The sequence below is a fragment of the Zootoca vivipara genome, chromosome 4 (assembly GCF_963506605.1).
Source record: "Zootoca vivipara chromosome 4, rZooViv1.1, whole genome shotgun sequence".
Classification (NCBI taxonomy): Eukaryota; Metazoa; Chordata; class Lepidosauria; order Squamata; family Lacertidae; genus Zootoca; species Zootoca vivipara.
Genome location: NC_083279.1, coordinates 20,770,499 through 20,791,213, shown reverse-complemented (window position 1 = coordinate 20,791,213; position 20,715 = coordinate 20,770,499). Strand labels below are relative to the sequence as shown.

Sequence of the window (20,715 nt, the reverse complement as noted above, 5' to 3'; positions counted from 1 at the left end):
AGGGAGAAATTTCCTCCTTTCCATTCCATCTCTTCCCTACACTTACAAGAGACCTGTGGAAAGCAGTGGTGAGTAGGGCGACACAAAGCAGAGAGGATGTATGTAGCTGAGTGAGTGTGTGTTTGTGTGTGCAAGAGAGAAAAGGCCAGGATCAAAGGGATCTCTCCCTCTAAGTTAGAATTTGTACATATTTCTGAACAGCTTTTTCATACAGATAGTTCTTATTACACAATGAAGCTGAAATTCAGTAGCCCAACTACATTATATAATATGTCTTGTCTGTGCAATTTCCAGCACAGATTATTTGTGGCACTTTTACAGGCTATACTGTGTTCTTTTGTGATATTGGAGGGGCCCTACCCTGTTCCCACTGACTGCACCGAGAGCAGGATCAAAACTGTTGTTGTTTATTGGATTCCCCCCGCCCCCCATGCACACACACCTGGAATATGCTGCTGTGCTCACTTATATCTAGTGATGGATCTGCTTCTCTTAAAGTTTGTCTTGCATTTAATTATTCTAGCAGCCTAAGTTAAAATAAACAAGGCACAGACCCAAAATCCTTCAGTCTTCAGTGTTCCATGGCAGCATTAGGGGTATTCTGTCCCAAGCCAGATTTCGCAAGCATTTCCAGTCCAACCTTCCCAGCACTCACAGTTTCCACAGCTACATATACCATTTCCTGGAACAAAACAACACAGGCTATAATTATCCATAATTGAAATGTACTTCATTAAACATGTGTTGCTCTGCAAACGTCGCAAACCATCAAACAGCTTTATTTCCCCCTGTACATATTTTCTCTTGCTGGACAGAACTCGCTTTGCAATTTGATTAAGTCGTCAACCCCCCCCCCTCAAAAAAAGCCCGCTAAACAGTTTGCCATCAAGAAAACACTGAAGGTTACAATTAAACCATCAGAGTTTACAGCCAGCTGCCTCTGCGCTGCTTAGCTCTAGTCTTTGTGCTGCAGTTCAAGGTACAAAAGAAAATGGGCATCTTCATCTTTTGATCCTCTAGAGATGCTTTAGCTATGCTTTATCCAAATCCAGATCCCTTTCCTTGCATGCTTCTTTCAAGGCAACCAAGTGTGTATAATACTAGGGCATTGGCAGAATTCAGGACTCAAAAGTCAGGTTTGGGATGGAGTGCTTGCCCCCAAACTCATGCCTGCCATTCACAGCCCTAACTCGTGCTCCTGAACACTGTCTCCTTCCTCTGCACCAGTGAACAACCTGTGAATTATGCTTTAGCTGCCATCTTACAGAAACTTTTGTGTCCAATTTGCCACCAACTACCTAGGGTGGCCATATGTCCAACTCAGGGCTTTTGTTGTGCTACCTCTCTCTCTCCCTCCCTCTCTCTCTTTTGCTGCCTGTGCCAGCAGCCATTTTGTGCTGGCGCCTGCAGTGCTTTTATCAACACCTCGTTTTTTCCCTTTACCAAAAAATGAACTGGTCCTACTTGACATTTGAAGACATCCTCTATTTAGAGATCAGTCCAGCAAAGATGCAGGTGGCGCTGTGGGTTAAACCACAGAGCTTAGAGCTTGCCGATCAGCAGGTCGGCGGTTCGAATCCCCGCAATGGGGTGAGCTCCCGTTGGTCGGTCCCAGCTCCTGCCCACCTAGCAGTTCAAAAGCACGTCAAAGTGCAAGTAGATAAATAGGTACCGCTCCGGTGGGAAGGTAAACGGCGTTTCCGTTTGCTGCTCTGGTTCACCAGAAGCGGCTTTGTCATGCTGGCCACATGACCCGGAAGCTGTACGCCGGCTCCCTCGGCCAATAACGTGAGATGAGCGCCGCAACCCCAGAGTCAGTCACTACTGGACCTAATGGTCAGGGGTCCCTTTACCTTCTACCAGCAAAGAACCGTAAGAAAGGGGAGCAGAACTATTAGCACCTGGAGCAGGTCATCTGGTTGCAGAGTTCCCTGCTATATATATATATTAAAAATAATCCAGTCCTGGAAGTCTTGGGCACCACAAGGGCATCTCAAAATGCCATATGAGCCTTCCTGGGGAAGGTATTCCATGAAGAGATTTCATATGTCAAGCTAAATCAGGGATAGGGAACCTGTGGCCTTCCAGATGTTGTTGAGTCACAGATCCTATCACCCCTAATTACTGGCTGGGGCTGATAGGAATTGGAGTCCAATCACCTTTCCATATCCCTGGGTTAGATTATCAAAAGCAAGTAAGTTTTTGTTTTAGCTATTTGTTCCCCAAATTCACCTGCTGTTTCAAGCAACAGAGGGTTTGTCCTCCAAAGAACGTATGTTCCTGGCAAGAAAAGAGAGGTCTAATGTCACTAGACATTCCCCCTCCTACCTTGTCTCTTGATAGCTACTGTTGCCTATTTGGCATTCGCTGCCTGCGCTTCTTGGGCAGAAGACAGATGGGCAGACCTTTAATTGCCAGCCACCATGTCAGGAGAAAAGTTGTCAGGCTCCTTGACATCCTCATGGAAAGCGTCCAGACACCAGGCCAGACTTTCAAGATGCATGGCTGTTGGCTAAAATGTGCTGTTCTGCCACTGTCCAGTAAACACACACACGTGCTTCCCTGATGTTCTAGAATCCTGGAATTGCAGAGCTGGGAGGGACCCTGAGGGTCATTCTAGCCCAACCCCTGCAATGCAGGAAACTCAACTAAAGATGTACATTTCATATTGTGTTATGTGTTCTCCAATAACTGGGCAGGTCAATCAGAGGAAATTAAAGGGTGTTCCCTCCCGCCTTCTCCCAGATGAAAAATGTAGCTTTCTTTCAAAGCACTAAACTAAGGTTAATCCCAATACTGTATAGCAGTTTCAGTGTAATATCACATCTTCAGCAGCAGTGCAGAAGCTCTGCTATCCATCGGGATAAGTCAGCTGCAGCTATTAAAAGGATCATTATGGGAAATGTGCCCTCCAGCACTGGAAAGGGCCTACATAGAGCTTTCAACAAACTTTTGTACAGATTTGCTTCTCACTGTCACCACGGATTGCTCCCCCCCCCCACAAAAATCATGTTTTATTAAGTGACAAAATACTGTGTTTTGAGAGCATGGGAAACAGGATGTAGCTGTTGTGTGTGTGGCCTGTCTCTTTAAGAGGTGTGCCTGTCACCAAACAAACTCCCCTCCCTTGCTGTCAGTGACAGTTTTCTAACAACAAGCCCTAGGGGAGTGTGCATATAAGTGCACATACAGTATCGCTGAAAATAATGCAGGAGACATGTTTGGGGAAATAGCTTGCGAAAATAGGTATGTTAGGCAAAATAGCACACAAAAGATATGTAATATTAGAGAAAATGTACACTAATTGGCAACCAGTTTTCATTATAGGTATAGATATCATATATATCATGAACTGATGCTGAAATGTGGCAAACTGAACTTAAGATTCAAAAACAGAGAGAAACACAGAAAAAACAAAATTGGCAGATTTCTCAAAAAATCTTAAGAGTTGGAAGGGACCCTGAGGATCATCTAATCCAAGCCCCTGCAATGCTGGAATTTTCAGGTGTCCCATATGGGGATCGAACCTGCAACCTTGGCGTTATCAGTGCCATGCTCTAACCAACTGAGCTTCTTGACCTTCCCAAACCAGGAGAGAGGTTTCCTCCTGTTCATTTGGAACTATTAGCTTTGTAGGCAACCCTATTGTGTTGCTTTGTCTCTCAGCTTATAGCACAGTGTGGTCAAAAGTGCATATGTTGGTGGGTAGGAGGCTGTTGGGTGGCAGAGGCTGGCAGACTGGGTAAACTCTTTCAGTCTCTGCTATCCTACGTGCTTAAAGAAAGGAGTTGGCAGGGTGATTGTGCCACACCTGTGCAAACAAGGCCATCGTGTTTGTCACATTCTCTGTCGTCGCATTCGCAGAATTCCCCTGTGATATACCATTCCTGGGGCGAACAGATGCACTTTCCGCAGTGACAAGAACCTGAAAGCACAAAAAAAATCGTTACTAGCACTTACAGAACAGTGGAGCTTTACCCGTCGGGCCTGAAACATCTTAGGCACACAATCAGTGCCTATTAATAAGCAATTGTCTACAAGGAGATAATCAAGATAAAAGCCCATTGAAGAGAAGAATGCTATAGAGGTGTGCTTTGACTTGAAGAGTTTTCTATAAGGCCCTGTAGTGATTTCTCTCCATACCCTGTCCCCTCATACCTCCTTCCATTTTGTTTTAATCAGGAGATACTCTGAAGAGGGAGATGCTTTCGCTTTGTGCCAGAGCTCTAAAATCAAGGCTAGTTTCCCAGTGGGATGAAGCAGTGTGTGATTTATTAATTAATTAATTTGGCTAAGGTAACAAGGCAAGAAGGGACAGGAGAGATATTCTTTGAGGGCACTGAAGCCACTAAATTCAATCAGGGATTTTTTAAAAAAACAACAACAACAATGAAGTAATAAGAATAAGCCACACAGCCGTTTATTATCTGCTGGCTGTGGGGAGAAGCAAAGCATGCCACAAGCATGACCTGCTTTCCTTTCTAAGCAAAAGGTTTTTGTTTCACCAGCCCATGGGTCATATTGGGTGCCCCACTCAAACAGCGGGGAACTGGAGAACTCGAGCACTTGTGTCCATGAGGGATGTCTAACTAACCCCATGGCGTATAAAATTGAGGCACAATCCCACTACAAAGAGAAACACTTTCAAGACCTACTGATTTCAGTGGGGAAAATGAATCAATTCTCTCTCTCTCTCTCTCTCTGGAATGATTGGGAGTTGTGGGGGAGTTTAATTTTGGTGAGATTGTGTGTGCTGGCTTAAGTAGGAACAGTTGCCACCCTCTTTTTGCCTTGGACGTCTTCCCTGTTTCATAAGGTAATGGTTACTGGATTATTATTATTTATCCAGAAGATCCTTCCTTGCATGCAGGGGTTGGCTCTTAGAATCATAGAGCTGGGAGGGATCCTGAGGGTCAGCTAGTCCAACCCCCTGCAATGCAGGAATCTCAGGGGCTACTGGCACTTTCTGCCTCTGATGAGTTTAGGCTCGGCCAAACTGGGCTGGTGTCCCTGTTCCGCCATCAACTTCACTGGCATACTGAGTTGCGTTTTTGTGTGTGGACAGTGTGTCTTTTCAACCACTATGCTCTACCACCAGGAGCCACAGCTGGAGGTGCCAGCAACGCTAATGTGAAGAATCAACTGTTGAAATAAAATCTTCAAAAATAAATCTTTCAGGCAGAAACCTGGAAACACAGCCAGAAATTAAGCTGAGCCTGTAGCTGCCAGATGTTTTAAGATTTCATTTCATTTTTCTAAGAAAAGTGTTTTGCACAAAATGCAAAGCTCCATTAACAGCTTGATCTTCAGACATGTTCACCAGCGTATAATTGCTCGATATGGTGCCATAACAACCACCCTAAAACAGATGTAATAAAATAGCCTTGGAGGCTAATCATTTCTTAGAATAAGGTGCATGTCCTCTTCTGTGCCAAGAGCAAGCCAGTGAAGGATTAGTTGGGTTAAGAATAGCAGCCGAACATCAGGCTTCCATACTCTGAAAAAAGGTATAATATTGTTTCCCCAGGCAGCTCAACCATCAAACTTCCTTCATTTAATTGCAGCACATACAAGGTGTGCAGGATACGGCAGCTAAAGTGGCTTTTTACACAGCTCCCATCATCCTTGATTGTTGGCCATCCTGGTTGGGTCTGATGAGAGATGAACCCCACAACCTCTGAAGTGTGTTTACTACCCCATATTCCATGATGCCTGTTGCCTATTGAGACAGGTAAGAAGGAAGACAAGAAGCCAAAGCGAATGACAGGCAAACCGACCAAATTCTTTCCCCCTTTCTCTTTCACGCCGAGTTCTACAAGCAAGTAGTTAAGTATACCAGTATATATTCTGCAATGACAAATAGTTTGCGATTACTGTAAACCCAGAGAGGAAAAATAATTTTATGTATACCTAAAACTGCCTAATTCTCCACCACAAAATGCACACACACAAACACCATTACACTGCTGAAGTGGAATGTGAAAACAATGAAGAACTTGTGCAGTTTTTCCTCATTCAGCATTTTGCCTAAGAGGGGAATTTCCTTACTTTCTATTATCAATTGCTCAGCAGTAGCTAAGCAGAACTTGGATTTAAAGAGGGTGGCTCAGACTTGGCTCTGTGGAAGTTTCACTTACAATTACTGTTCCACCTTGCCAGACTTCTGTACACCAGGATGGGGGACCTATGGATCTTCAGGTGCTGCGGGACTCCAACCTCCATCATTTTCCAGCCAGCATGGCCAATGGCTAGGGATGATAAGGGCTGGGGTCCAAAAACATCCAGAGGACCAAAGGTTTCTGCATTCCTGGCTTCAGACAACATTGGGCGAACCTGCAGTGAAGCAATATCTTCCTCTGCTTTGCTCTACATTGACCAATGCTCAGAACCATTATTCCTGTGAGAGCCATGTCCCCCCACCCCCTCCTTGTGTTGATGGTAGCAGCCATATGAGTCCTCTGTTCACCATGGCTAGAAGCAAGGAACTCAAACAGGAGGCCACTCACTACAGGAGGAAGTGAGCTGTTTTTGAAGTTTTCAACATAGCACAATGGGGTCCAGCTGCTCACAGTGGTGGCAAACATCCCACGAGACTAGTGTCAGCCCTTTATATGAGCCTCTCAGTAGCAATCTGCATCCTAGCCCATGTGCAGAACCTGAATTTTTGCCTATTGCTGAAAACCAGAGTAGCGGGACACAGACATTCTGCCCACTGTGGCAAAGGTCGGCGATGACTTGATTGTGAACTTGAAAGTGCCCCACATTGGCACATGGGAAATTAAGAAAGCGTTGTCATGGGCAGGCCACCAGGGAAGTGCACCTGACGTTTGAAAAGGCCATTTGCAGTATTAGAAAAGCGAGATACTAAATACATGTAGATGAATCCTGAGAGACAGAGGTGAGGTTTTGCTTTTTGTTTTTAAATTAAAATAAACCAGGAACCAAAGAATCACATCCTACACAATTTTAGAAGATTATTTAACCCTCTTTCCAAACCCAGAGGGCTTCAATCACCACTGAGCCAGTCTTTTCTTAAAATGTCTGCATTTGGTACAAATTCCATAGGTTCGAAGAAGCAGCTACAATACAGTTTGCAACCGAAAAGGAATGGCAATCTAACAAGGTATAAAACCTCTGAAATGAAGGAACCCCCTCAGACTTTGATGGATATGAATGGAATTGGCAGTCCAAAAGAAAAGAGAAAGAATCTCTTCCCACTCCAGACAAGTTTAGCAAACGTGCACACACACACACACCTGCTGGCAGCACTTGGAACATCATGCCAAGATATAATCCCTCGTACACAATGGCCTCATATAGATACGTACACCCACAACTATACCTGCAAATGGGACCACACGCTGTTGGTAAACAATGCCTGAAAGGAAAGCTTCTAAATACAAAACGGATAACCTGATGACAAGAATTCTCTGTATTGTAAAATCATTTTGAAAAGCTGTCGAACAGCGAGGGGGCTATGAAAGTTGAGTGCTACAATTTATAACCTGCAGGCTGGGCTTTTTTTAATCTCTCAGAGCATGACCATATACACCATGGCACTCTGTTTCCCCGCACTTACCCTTCCCTGAGCACAATATGCCATCCGCCGATTCGCAGAAACTTCTGCTCTCGCTTTCCGTCATGTTGCACTTCCTTGGGTGCTGACACAACTTCCCAAACCATCCATCCTTGCAAATGCATCGTCCACAGGAACACATGCCGTGACCTAGAAGGAAGAGATGGCGAGGCAGGGAGAAGTTTTGTATTTTTAAGTTTATTATGAGGGACGGGTCCTGTACAGGACATTTTGCTGCCCAGGGTGAACAAGATCACAACTCCCTCCTGAAGCTCAATACTCAGGTACTTGGATTTTACTTCAGCACTGGCAATGAGGCACCGCCCTCCACCACACCTGAGGGTGGCAGGCTACGTTATGCGGCACAGGGCAGGTCACGTGGGACTCAGAGCTTTCAACAAAGGGGGAATGGCTGAGGGAAGCTCAAAAAGAATGGCTGTGGAAACAGTATTTCATTGGGAATGTATTTCACAAATAACAGATGATATTAGAGGAAGGAGGTGGCAATTAGCAGTTGCCAATTAGCAAGTGGGAGTTGCTTGGCTATGTTAGTTCCATCTTGACTGCGAAGGTGAGAGGACTTCGTGTGGATGCTGTCTGGAGGAGTTTGCAAGTGATACTTGTTCAAATGTTGCCATTTGACAAGTGAAAGGATTTATTTTCAACTATTTGTGAAAGGCACATAAAAATAAAACTCACAGATAGCTAACAGAAACTGCCACTGCTGCCTCCCTCTCACACACCCAGCAATTGTTTTATGAGGCAGCCACCTCACTCTGCCTAATGGCAGTAACAGCACTGGCACGGGGTCAGAACAGGCTGCAGTGGATTCTTGTTTGCCTTGTCAACAAAGGAGAAGCTTCACCTGCTAAATCTCTATGACCAAAGCCTGGTTGGGGCACAGGGAAACGAGCCACGCAAAAAAGGTTTGTGGCAAGCATGGCCCTGAGTCAAAACAACACCCCTGCTTGTCAGACAATGCCATGCCAATGGCACACTGTGCAACAGCCAGAGTTTCTATCCCCAAAGCAGGGCTTAAGTCAGATTTTTTTATATATATATAAAAAGTGTTGGAATGCTGTGCGAAGAGCTCACTTTGCCACATTCAATTTGGGAAAGGCCTTTTGTACTTTTCGGAGCTCTCAGGCAGGGCAAAATTCAGCATGTGCAATCACATCAATCACTGCGACTTTGTCATTGAAGAAGACGCACCTGTTGGACATCTGCCTACACCAGACCTCTTATGGTGGGCATGCCCCAGGGAGCTAGACTGGCCTGCTGCTCCCTCACATGTGCACACACTGTCTCCCCGAGTATTTGGAAATGCACTGTTCCGTACTTTGAGCACTGCTGTGCACAAAGAAGAGAGCTTGCTGAGTGCAATGTGAATCAGTCCTTCAGCCCTTTGTGAACAGCAGGAAAGGGACGTTGCTAATTTCCATGTTTATATGTCTAGAAGTATTTGTGCTGTTCTTATTTGTGTACACAGCAGCCTGAAGAACAACTTGTGGATTCGAGTCACGTTACCCTTTCCAGTCCACTTATTGATTGTTCTTCATACAAAGTTAAGCATTCAATAACTATGGCATGCTGCGTACTTTACGATGGGCAAACTGGATCTCCTTCTACACTCACCTTCGCAAATGTGCATCTGCATACATAAACAGGAACCTGTTTGCAAATGTGTATGTAAGCCTACATGAATATTTAAAGTAGGCTCTGGTTTATAATTGGATGCAGTCTCCAATATGTAACTGCTCCAGGGGTGACCATGACAACCCATAAATCAGGGGCCCCCACACAAACTGATCCACCATAGCTGTATCTTTATCTATATTGCATGGACCAATATTGTACGGATTGGAAAGATGAAGGAGTGCACACAACCCTTAGTAAGCAAAAGCGTCTCATTTAGCAATGTTAACAGGATTCAATGTGGAAGAGAGGGACTACAGCAAAAATGGCCTCAGCCCAGAATACCTGAAGGAGCGTCTCCTCCCCCATTGTTCAGCCTGGACACTGAGGTCTAGCTCTGAGGGCCTTCTGGCAGTTCCCTCACTGCGAGAAGTGAAGCTACAGAGAACCAGGCAGAGGGCCTTCTTGGTAGTGGTGCCCACCCTGTGGAACGCCCTCTCACCAGATGTCAAGGAAATAAACAACTATCTGACTTTTAGAAGACATCTGAAGGCAGCCCTGTATAGGGAGGTTTTTAATGTTTGATGTCTTATTGTGCTTTTAATTCTGGGAGTTGCCCAGAGTGGCTGGGGAAACCCAGCCAGATGGGCAGGGTATGTATAAACAAACAAACAAATTATTATTATTACTATTACTATTAATTTTACAACCTATTTCACCAGAAGGAATCATTTACTAAGGAAAGTGCATGCCAACTCCTTCCCCTCTTATGATTCTTACCCCTAAGCTCCATGACCAAGCCAACCCAAATCAAAGCCCTATTTAGTGATAATTGTTTCACTACCCTTAAACCTATGAAATATGATTCGAATTTTGTCTCATTGATTTGTGAGCTGGCTACACACAGTTTTTACTCTCTCAGCTTCAGTTATCCAAGAGCATAGAATGGGGATAACAGACCCACCCTCACTGGGCTCTTGTGAGCATCACAGTAAAAATAATTGTTAAATGCATTAAGCACTGAAAGTGAAATTTAAATGATGAATAACATTATTTAGTAGTTCTATTTTATTTTTCATCAAGGCAAACTCCCCTCCCAGAACATTTTTATTCTTTGGGATTTGGATGTTGCACAGATTTCCTTTTGAAACAGCTCACATTTGAAAGTGTTATAATATTCTAAACGTGTTCAATACTCCAAGGAGAAGGACGACCTATGCACTGAAGTCTGCAATCCTAAGCACATTTACTTGGAAATAAGTTCCATTGTAATCAATGGCATTATTTTAAGGGAATGGAACAGACTATTTAGGGCATCTCCCCTTTTGACTTCTCTGGGCAGAAGGCTAAAGCATTGGGCCACAGATCTTGCTGAGAAAGCTCGTTCTTTTCTTCTTCAGCTGACAGGCAGCTGCATTTTCAAGTTGCTATAATAAACATGTAAGATCACGGCTGCTTACTCCCTCATCTATCTCATTCTTCTCCTTATACCTACCTGGCCTAGAGTCAGAAAAGAAAGCTATTCATCAATCTCTGCTAGTCAGAGAGGGCAGGTGACCATTCTTATTCAGATCACCTGCATTGCCACCATTCACTTTTTCCTCTCTCATTTCAGTAGGCATCTAATCTCGAGACAAAACCCCTGCCTTTCTCCGAGGTCCCTTCAGCTGTAACACTTTCTGCTTTCTCAGGGGGGACTAAGGCTTCTGTCCTTTGCAGCAAAAATGAGACTGAAGTTGGTTCCCAATGTAGTGATGCAGAGTGGCATGCACACACTGAATAAGAAAATGAAGTTTCTCTGCCCTGTGCCTTAAAATAAGCTGTGCAATACCTCATCTCATGCATCTCCATGGGAACCAGGAGACAACTTCAGCCTTGCACAGCAGAAACTTCCTTGGCAAGCCGCACAACTTTCTATGCAAATGGCTTTTCCAAGGCAAAGTGTCAAGCAGGCATTTTAACAAAGCAAATCTGGCAAGTGGTTAAACTGGTGGTAAATATTTTCCAAGAGTAACATGAACCTAGTGTACACCAGTGAAAAGGGTAATGGCACTTGACATCTACCTTCATTTCTGTGCCTATTTCCATCTGCAAAAATCCGTATTGCAGATCGGAAACACTGCCCTGATTTAGAGTTATGTAATACAGTGGTACCTCCGGTTGTGGACGGGATCCATTCCAGAGCTCCGGTTGGATCCCGAGGATCCCCATGCGCATAGCGTGGTAGAGTGCTTTTGCGCATGCAATGAAACATTTCCGGGTTTGCCACTTTCACAACCCATAGTTTATGTAAGCCAAGGTGCTACTGTATATGCATTTCTGTTTTAATGATAACACTACCAATAGCAAATTTAGGTTGTGCGAGTTTATTTGGAACTCTTACACACAAACTTGCTTTGCCAAAAAGAGGGAGACCTTTTTGTAGTGATGAAAGTGACAGAGAAATGCAGTGGAAAGTGTGGGGTAATGCTTGCTGTGATGGTGCAATGTTGTCTAACTTCCCCGCAAAGAAACCAGGATGAATGTTCAAATGAACAGGTCAACTGAAGCAACCTTATTCAGCCTACGGTTCCTTGAGTCACTCCTCATTTTCTTCACATGTCAATTTAAGAAACCATCAGGATCCTTTAAAACCAATTATATGGCAATTCTGGACTGCGGTGGGTTGCTCTTTGATCTGCTCCAGAGCAGTATATTTGTTCCCAGTATTCTCCTTATATAACGTGTACTTTGGGGCAGCTGGACAGCAGACTTGCAGGAAGTCATTTCATCAGGAGTCTGATCTGATGAAGAGGATGAAGAATGTGCATTATTCTGGGCATCTTGCTTTAATTTAACAACATACCACTGCAGATGACGCCATCTATGTCTTCACATTGCCGATCGTCACACTCGCAGATTTTGCCATATATTTTGGACTCTCCTGGAGGGAAACAAGTGCACTGGCCACATTCACATTTCCCTGTAAGAATAAGCATTCCATCAGTCACATGCAACAATCAGCGCTACATTGGGTCATTAAGGAAGTGGCAAATAAATATAAAGATCAAATTGAAATACAAATGCAAAAATTCTAGAAAGACTGCTGCATCAAGGCCCCTACCTCTATTAGGAATAAAGGGAGCTACCTTGAAAAGGTCTGTCTGTCTGCCCATTTGGCCGTATTATCATCCACTGGCAGTGGTCTCCAGGGTCTTCCCTATCATGAGCTACCTGGATTAGAAGATGCCCAGGATTAGACACAGGAACCTCCCACATCCAAAGCAGGTGCTCAACCACTGAGGTATGGGCCTTCTATGTTAGGAAGGTGTCATGGTACCCACATCTCATGGCTTCTTTCTATACCACTGGAGGACATCTGGAAGTCTGGGGCCCACACTGCCATTTCTTCATAAAACTGTAGTCAATAGTGAAGAAGAAAGTACTTCTTCATGCAAAACAAAGTTAAATGATGGAATTCACTCCCACAGAAGGAAAAAGCAGATTTGACAAATGCATGGTGTAGAAGGCAATCAATGGTCACTAGCATCAATGACTATGGAAGGGAGAGAGACTTTGAGTCCATCAATCAGGCAATAGCTTTTTCCATCTGCCTTGCCCCACCCTCCAGCCCTAGGAGTCTTTCCCAGACCATGACCTTGAGAACAGCAGAAGCAGCTGAGGAGAAAACAGAGGAGTTCAGGGATTCACACACACACTCACACACACACACACACACACACACACATGATGTGTCCTTGTTTATCAATTTGATCCTTTTACATTTTGTATGTTTTGTGACATTTTATGCATTGCAATTTGCAATTATCTTTTACTGAGTTTAGCAATTCTTTATTATAACTGATAAGAGCAAACTCATTATTATTTGCTGATATTTAATTTTTTTTGTTTACTTTTATATTCAAATGGATGATTGAATATATATTTTTTGTTTGACATGAGTTGTTTATTTCAAAGCTTCTTTTGTATTGGATCATAATGTTATTAGGTGTGTGAGCTTCGCTGACTTTCGTTGTTTCTTCAGCTTGTCAACCGCCTTGTGTATAGTAATATAGAAAGGCGGCATACAAATTAAAAGTGAAATGAAATGGTCTATGTTCACTGTCAAAAGCAGGGTACCCTTGGGTACCAGTTGCTGGGAGTTGCAGCTGGGGAGAGTGCAATTGCACAAAGGTCCTACTTACTGGCTTCCCACAGGCATCAGTGAGAAGAGAGTGCTGGGCTAAATGGGTCATTGGCTTTTCTTATGTTCTTCAAGGAAGTGAAGGTAGGGTTACATAGGGTTCCCAGATTGTCTTCCAAACAGGCAGTGTCTGGACTCAGATTCAGACACTGCCTGTTTGGGAGAAAATTAGCTTCAGCAAGGTGCCCTTAGATCACAGAATTGGCTGTGCCGCTTTAGACTGAAGGCAAGGGAATCAGTATGCATCCTGAACACAAGTTGCTTGGAATTGCAAGTGGGGACATTACTGTCATGTTTGTGCCCTGCTGTGGGCTTCCCAGAAGAAGCATCTGGTTGGCCACTGTGAGAACAGGATACCAGACCCGATGGGCCTCTGGTCTGATCCAGCAGGGTGCTTCTTATGTTTATCATCTACCAGTCCCGTTTCCCCACACCTCTTCACCTGTGCCCCCCCAACCCCCTGCAATGCAGGAATCTCAGCTAAAGCATCCATGGCAAATGGTCACCCAACCTCTGCTTATAAGCCTCCAAGGAAGGAGAGGAGAGGAAGGAAAGGAGATGACACAGTTTAGTCTGTACTGCGTCAGAGAGAAAGCACCGCAGAAATTCTTCCAAAGTGCTTACAAGTCAACCAGCCATCAACTGTAGAATGTACATTCTACCATTCACCTATCCCAACATTGCATCTAATACAAATTGGTCTGGACGATTCCAAAAGATTCAGAAAAGAAGCAATAAATAAAAACAATGGATAAATTACAGGTCCATATATACACACACTAGTCTTGTGTCAGAAACCAGTGCTTTCTTCATAATACCTTCCACAACCCAACCCCCCCAAGTGTGTCTTGTGTTCACGACTTTGGGAGTTGGACTTATGTGCAACACAATGCAGTGGCTAAAATTATTATTAATAATAATTCCTAGTTTACATCTCAGCGAATAACAAAGACTTGAAGCCAATCCACTCAATTGTTTCGTTTTTCTTCTGAAGTGTGGAGTATATTCTACCATTCCCTGTAACATTTGTCACCATCTTTTTTTATAAAAAAAACTACCTTCTCCCCCATCCTCCACCCCCTCAAAAGCAGCCAATTTGCTTGACAGACGGGCAGAAAAAAACTTAGTCGCGTAGCACAGGACTAAATTCCAGGTCGCTCTATTAAAGAGGCTGGCCTACTGGGCCAAAGAAAAGAACCCAGCAACAACAAAACCGGAGAGCCCATTTTCAGAACGCAGAGGGAGATAATTTCAGCAGCTGTCCTATTTTATTGAATGTGTCTGCTGTGGAAATAACAGCAGGCCCACACGGCCTGGCCCTTTCCTCTTGCTTTGCCTTGTGATAACCATACTTTCAACGCAAACTTGATCATTTGAGTAATTAGAGGAAATCACAGAAAAAAATGAAAAAGGGATCAACACTTTCACCAACGCGTTTTTCCCTTCCCCGGAATACTAGGTTTACCATAGCAACCCGGATGCAGAGGGGGAAAGTGAACACCAGAAATATCCTCAGCTCTTTTTAAAAGTACAGCACATACAGAAACAATAAAACGTTTGAGGGTGATAGCTGGACTTTCGGAAAGTAAAAGAAGTGCAGATTAAAGGTGAGTAAACTCCTCTCAGCTCAGTTTGGAACTGACTCAGTATTTACAGCGTTTTACTGAGTCAGACCATCAGTTCATCAATAATGTCTATACTGACTGACTGGCTTTGCAGGCTCCAACCCCTGCCGGTAGATTGTGTAGCACAGGGCTTCCCAAACTTGAGTCTCCGGCTGTTTTTGGACTACAATTCCTATCATCCCTGACCACTGGCCCTGCTAGCTAGGGATGATGGGAGTTGTAGTGCAACAACAGCTGGAGACCCAAGTTTGGGAATCACCCAAGCGGTTGCCACCTACTAGCAAAAAGCCAAAGGTGTTATTTAGAAAAGTTGCAATTGAGCATGCTTGGAGGTCTGCGCCTCGCATGCTCATATGTTGTTCAGAAAAGGATGAATATCCTAGGCACTCTGCACACTTGCCATAGATATCAAAGTGAGAAAAGTCCATTAGGTTAAGGGACAGAATTCACATACCCCAGGCACGAGAAATGGATTCCACACTGGAAATTTCCTCCGACAAACCCAGGCCCTGGTACCGTTTTTTAAAGAAGGGTCACTAAAACAAAACAGCAATGAAGGTCTGAAAGTATCACTCTTTTTCTCCTCTAAGCTTTTCGTTGCATTTTGTATGATAAAGAGACCAGGGATGGGGAACCTTTTCCACCCCTGAAGGCTCTCTCTGGCAGTGATCCCCCAATCGGGGGGATCCACTCTGGCAGTGATCCCCAATCGGGGGGATCCACTCTGGCAGTGATCCCTCAATCGGATGCTCTGAGTGGTTACCGCTAGTGAAAGTTTCATTTTTCACAGAATATAATGCACATAATACATTTGTATTATATACCTGTCATTCCGAAGTACCATATGTTGATTCTGGATCCAAAATATGCTAGACAACTACAAAGGCACAAAATACTAATCTCTCTAAGAGTTTTTATTTCTGCAAAAGAAAGAAAACCTTACACTCTTTAGATAGGCCAACGTTATTATTTCCACCCACAGATGTTCAAGTTGCTTAAGGACACATTGTAAGGACATTGGCATTTTGGCCCATTTATTGTATGCACCACATGATGCTATTATGTTGCCATTCACTATTGTCCAGGTTTAAAAAAAAAAGAGGAAAGCTGCTGAAATGACTGGTGCAAAGAGTTACACTGAATATAACGCTTACCCACAATGCTGGGACCATTAATTACATGTATTTGAACCAATTTCCAGATGCCTACAGAGGATAATAAAAGCTTCTTTGTAAACTGTGAGTTTTGATTTAAATACCGTGTGCTAGAAATTGAACTTAACAGTATATAATTTATTGGAATTTCTGCCCCTTTCTACAGCCTGCAAAATGCCAAAGAAAAAGTGAATAATAATAAGTGTTCCTACAGAAACACCATAATTTCCTTTACATTCCTATAATGGGCTGATTTTCCCTACTCTTTTCATTCCGAGTTCATACTTTCTCAGCTGCAACAAGGGATGAAGGGGAAATTTCAGTTTTACATAAAGCATTTGGGGTCAAATTACAACATTGGTCTATTGATCTATACAACAGATCCAAAGCCTGTTGCCACAGTAACAGAGTGCTTTGCAATTTTGAACGTATCCTTGTATTACCCCAATTTTACAAATTGGGAACTAAGACAAAGGCTACCCATTGTTCTAGAGAATATTGTCTCCGTATTTGGGTCTTCAGTGCAGTTTATATGGGCATGTATTCAATTTCCATTACAAGGCTGGATGGCAATATCAAATAAATGGTTACCCGAAATGAACACACATCTAAATGTTCAGAGGGTGCCATTTTGTAGATCGGAGCATTGTGGTGTTTTGCCTTGCATTAATAACTGTAACAAATTTCGGCTTCTAAAGGTTGTCGAGATGATTCATTATCTGCTTTGCAACCAAATAATGAGAGAATCAACCATAGTGCTTGTACACCTGAGCACAGTGGTGGTGGTGGCTGTGGAGGAGGCCAGGGCACTAGGACGCAGCACTTCACATTTTGCCTCTGGCAGCAAAACCTCCCAGGGCAGCCCTGCTCCCCAGCAAGTGTTCACAAAACTGAAATCTAAAAAGTTCTCCATCCCTTCCAAAAACAAGTATCAAACCCGGGATATGTGAAACTCTATGACAAAGAAGGGATCATCTGACTATGTGCATCTTTTTCATCATGGTGAAATTCTACAGCTTCTCCCCACAGAGCTAAGAGTAAGAAGCAGGCCTTTGAGTGACTACGATAAACGCTTCAACTTTGGGGTCAAATTCAACATGGTGATAAATGTGCAATGGTGCTTTTGTCATTGGAACTTCTAAACGTCTCTTAAATAGCAGCTGTTGGGTGCCTTAAACCGGATTGCAACCATAGTGTGGAAGAGATAAAAGGTCCAACTCCCACCTCCCCTTGTGATATTTTCCAGGTGAACATCCTACCCAATCCCTACCACCTCCTATTTGCTCCAGGAAGCAAATGACAACAGTCAAGTGAAAGAAACTCTCTGCTAGCTGAAGCACTGCCAACAGGGAGAGGGTGCTGAGAGAAGTAAACTCTTGCAAAGCAGTGCAAGTCAGTGGGATTGAATTGTAGAGAGGAGGATGCAAAGGGGTGATTACATTGTGCCTAACCAAGCTGAAATAGACAAAGATTTGCATTTCCCCCCAGCCGCCCACTTAAATAATCTTAGTTCCAACCAATAAATTATGAACAAATTAATCATAGTTTAAATATTTCTAAATATACCTGCTGGAGCCTTTTTAATTGGCTTCCAGTGATATTCCTATAACTGTAGCATGTTTTTACTAATTGTTTTCCCCTGTATACATACAGTGCTACCATATGTGGATAAGGATGTTCTAGTGACATCTTCGATATTAATCAGAAGAAAACTGACACACATCCTAGCATTATTCATACGTTTATCTGAACTACTTGCATCCTAGAGGGACTTGTAAAGACTAATATATGATGAACTAGGAAGTGGGTGGTTCTGCCTTGTACCCAGCTTTTTAAGCCTTCCCCGCCCCCTCTTGCTCCTTTTCTAATTCACACCACATGGACTTGGCAGCCTAGTTTACAATCTTATCCTCATGTCATTGCGCTCAGCAGGAGTAAAATTTGCTTCCATGGAGACAAGTCCCCAAATCATTTATGAGCATTTATTCTTACGTATTCCCACTGTGTAAGAGTGGGAGTTTAGCCTGTATAAGTCACTGGGAGGAAGAAATCATGAAACAAAATGGGGGGGGGGAAATGAGGGAGAAATAAAATAATAGCTTACTACGCAGAATAGAAGGGGTAGAGGAAGTCAAAGTATTCTTAGGAGCTACATGGAAGTCACCTCCCACCACCTAGAAGCCTAAATGATAAGGAAAACATTCAGATCTTAATTGCTTAGAATGTGCTGGTAAAGTGTTGGTAAAAGTGGAGGTATATCAACACACTACACCCTAGAAGTAGCTAACACATGCAAACAGAGTTTGTTCAACTCATGGCTCTGAAAGACAAACGCAGGCCAAATAGGGACTTGTCTTGAGATTCCTGTTGTGCCAACAGCTTAGGAATGGTGGTTTTTAAGTACTCTTAGAAATACAACAGATAACATGTGTTTTACTTTTTACACAGGGCCATATGAGTCCCTTCCCAAAAGAAAATTGCCACCAAATACGACATGAATTTGGAGGTTACTGGTAAAAGACGAGTGAATTTGATCTACCACAATGCAGTCTGTCCTTGAAAATTTCGTTCAGAAAGATTAGCTAGTTCAGAACATGATGGCTTATAGCTAACTGGATCATGCTGGCTTGATTGTATCATGGAATCATACTAAAATAGCTTCATTGGGGCCCAGCGTGTTTCTGCTTTTGACCTTTAAAGCCCTCAAGAGGCTTCAGCACATTTCCCACACAAACCTGGCCAGGATTTACATTTGGAGCCACTTCTTGGGGTGTTCTTTAGAAAGAAGGTTACTTGGGTGGCGACTGAGAAGAAGACCTTCTCACTGGTGATATTTTGTTTTATGCCTTCCCCCCGTCGTCTCAGTGGGCACCAACACTGCTATTGTTTGGGCAACAGGTTAAGAGTAGAGCCAAGTCAAAAGTTGAATGGTTTGAACTTTCAGTTCAATTTAGCAAAAATGACACCCAAAATTGGGAGTGGTTGGCTACAAGTTTCCCTAAGAAACCACCATTTGCTACAAGTTTCCCTAAGAAACCTCTTGACAGATTGCAAAAAGGGGAGGTTTTTCCCCACTTTGGCAAATGCCTCTTGAACAAGCACTCTCCATTTCGTTTGAGCTCCGTCTCCAGTGTTTTGGTGGCACTGAACATTTAAGCCTCTAAATAGCTTTTGCCCTGCACACTTGAGATGGATAACGCTGCTTTTCCCTATTATGTCACTAAGCAAAGATGGATCGGGTAGCCAACACCAGCTGCTCACAGAAGCAAGTTTGCAGCTGCATGGAAAACGTGATTTCTCTCTTGGGTTTGTGCCGGGCTGTTCTTCTGTACAGTTATCTGCCATCAATGAAGAACCTGAGGGTATCAAATCGGGTTTCGCCACAGTCACAAAATGCTAGAATCTAATAAGGCTTTCATATGAAAACAAGATACCCAGTATGCACTGATGCATGGCTATACCTGATTATGCATTCATGATTAATGCTATTATTGGTATTTTTTTTGGGGGGGGGATATACTTATTTCTGCAACCAGCATTTTTCTAAAGTTAACCAAGAAAAGTTCTTCCTGCTCTTTGGTGCCACAGTTAAGTCTTCAGGGTGAGGAGACTGCTGAACAGGCTGGTTTGGTAACTGGTAGCCCCACACAATTGCATCCATGGCAGCAGCACCCCAAATGCCATGCTTCATTCCTGGCCCGGCCCCTCAGAATGAATGGCAGCTGTTCAGTTCTAGGAGAAAGCAAAGGCACGCAGGTAGGGACACCTTCAGAGTTGCAGCTAAACCTGCAACTTGCGGCAGTGATCTCAATGTCTGACATAAGAAGCAAATTTTGGCCCTTCCCAGCCTCGTCTCACATGGAAACCCACTTGCTTTGTCCCACATTTATTTATATCCAGTCCTTCCTCCAAAAACAGACCCACAATTTAAAACAAAGGCATTCTAAAGCAGAAAACACATTCTAAAACAAATTACAGGTGTGTTTGGGTTGTTGTTGTTTTTTAAAAATAATCTAAAAGCAGTTGCATGTAAAAACGTTCTTTCTTTTTTAAAGAATTCGTTTAAAAACATTATTCCATCCAGTAATCTCAGGATTACAAGGAACAACATTTTTCAGCCACCAAAACATCAGGAATATTTTTTTAATCCCTCCTGAAAGTTAGTAATAATGGAGACAGGTGCACCTCACTAAGGAGGGCATTGCACAATTGGGGAATGCCCTCCTTGTCATGGGTCAGTGCCAAGTGGTCAGGCATCGGTAGTGGCACCGCCAACAAGGCCTCACCTGCCGATCGTAGGATTCAAGATCAGCTTGGCTTCAGCTAAGCAGCTGCATATGTGACTATCTCTTCCTTAGGCTGCATTTCTTGTGTGATGCCAGAATATGTTGGAACCTTGGGGCAACATCAAATGATGCATTTTCCCTGATCAAGCCCAGCACATGAAAAGGGAGCATTTTTCCCCCCTGCAGTTCCTCCCTGCCCACTGTTTCCATCTCCACCATGCATGTATGGTCACACAGATATGGAATATGGGAATGT

At 43.5% G+C, this 20,715-nt stretch overlaps 1 protein-coding gene across 1 annotated transcript in view; it reads right to left on the bottom strand.

Annotated features, from left to right (window-relative positions):
• Window positions 1-6: 6 nt before the first annotated feature.
• ITGBL1 (integrin subunit beta like 1) overlaps window positions 7-20,715 on the bottom strand; it is a 109,730-nt gene continuing 89,021 nt past the window's right edge. The window contains exons 8-11 of the mRNA XM_035114702.2: window positions 12,057-12,173; window positions 7,580-7,726; window positions 3,812-3,925; window positions 7-682 (exon numbers count right to left, since the gene is read on the bottom strand). Of these exons, the coding sequence (XP_034970593.2) occupies window positions 591-682; window positions 3,812-3,925; window positions 7,580-7,726; window positions 12,057-12,173 (470 nt within the window). The 3' untranslated portion in view covers window positions 7-590. The remainder of the gene's footprint in view (window positions 683-3,811; window positions 3,926-7,579; window positions 7,727-12,056; window positions 12,174-20,715) is intronic.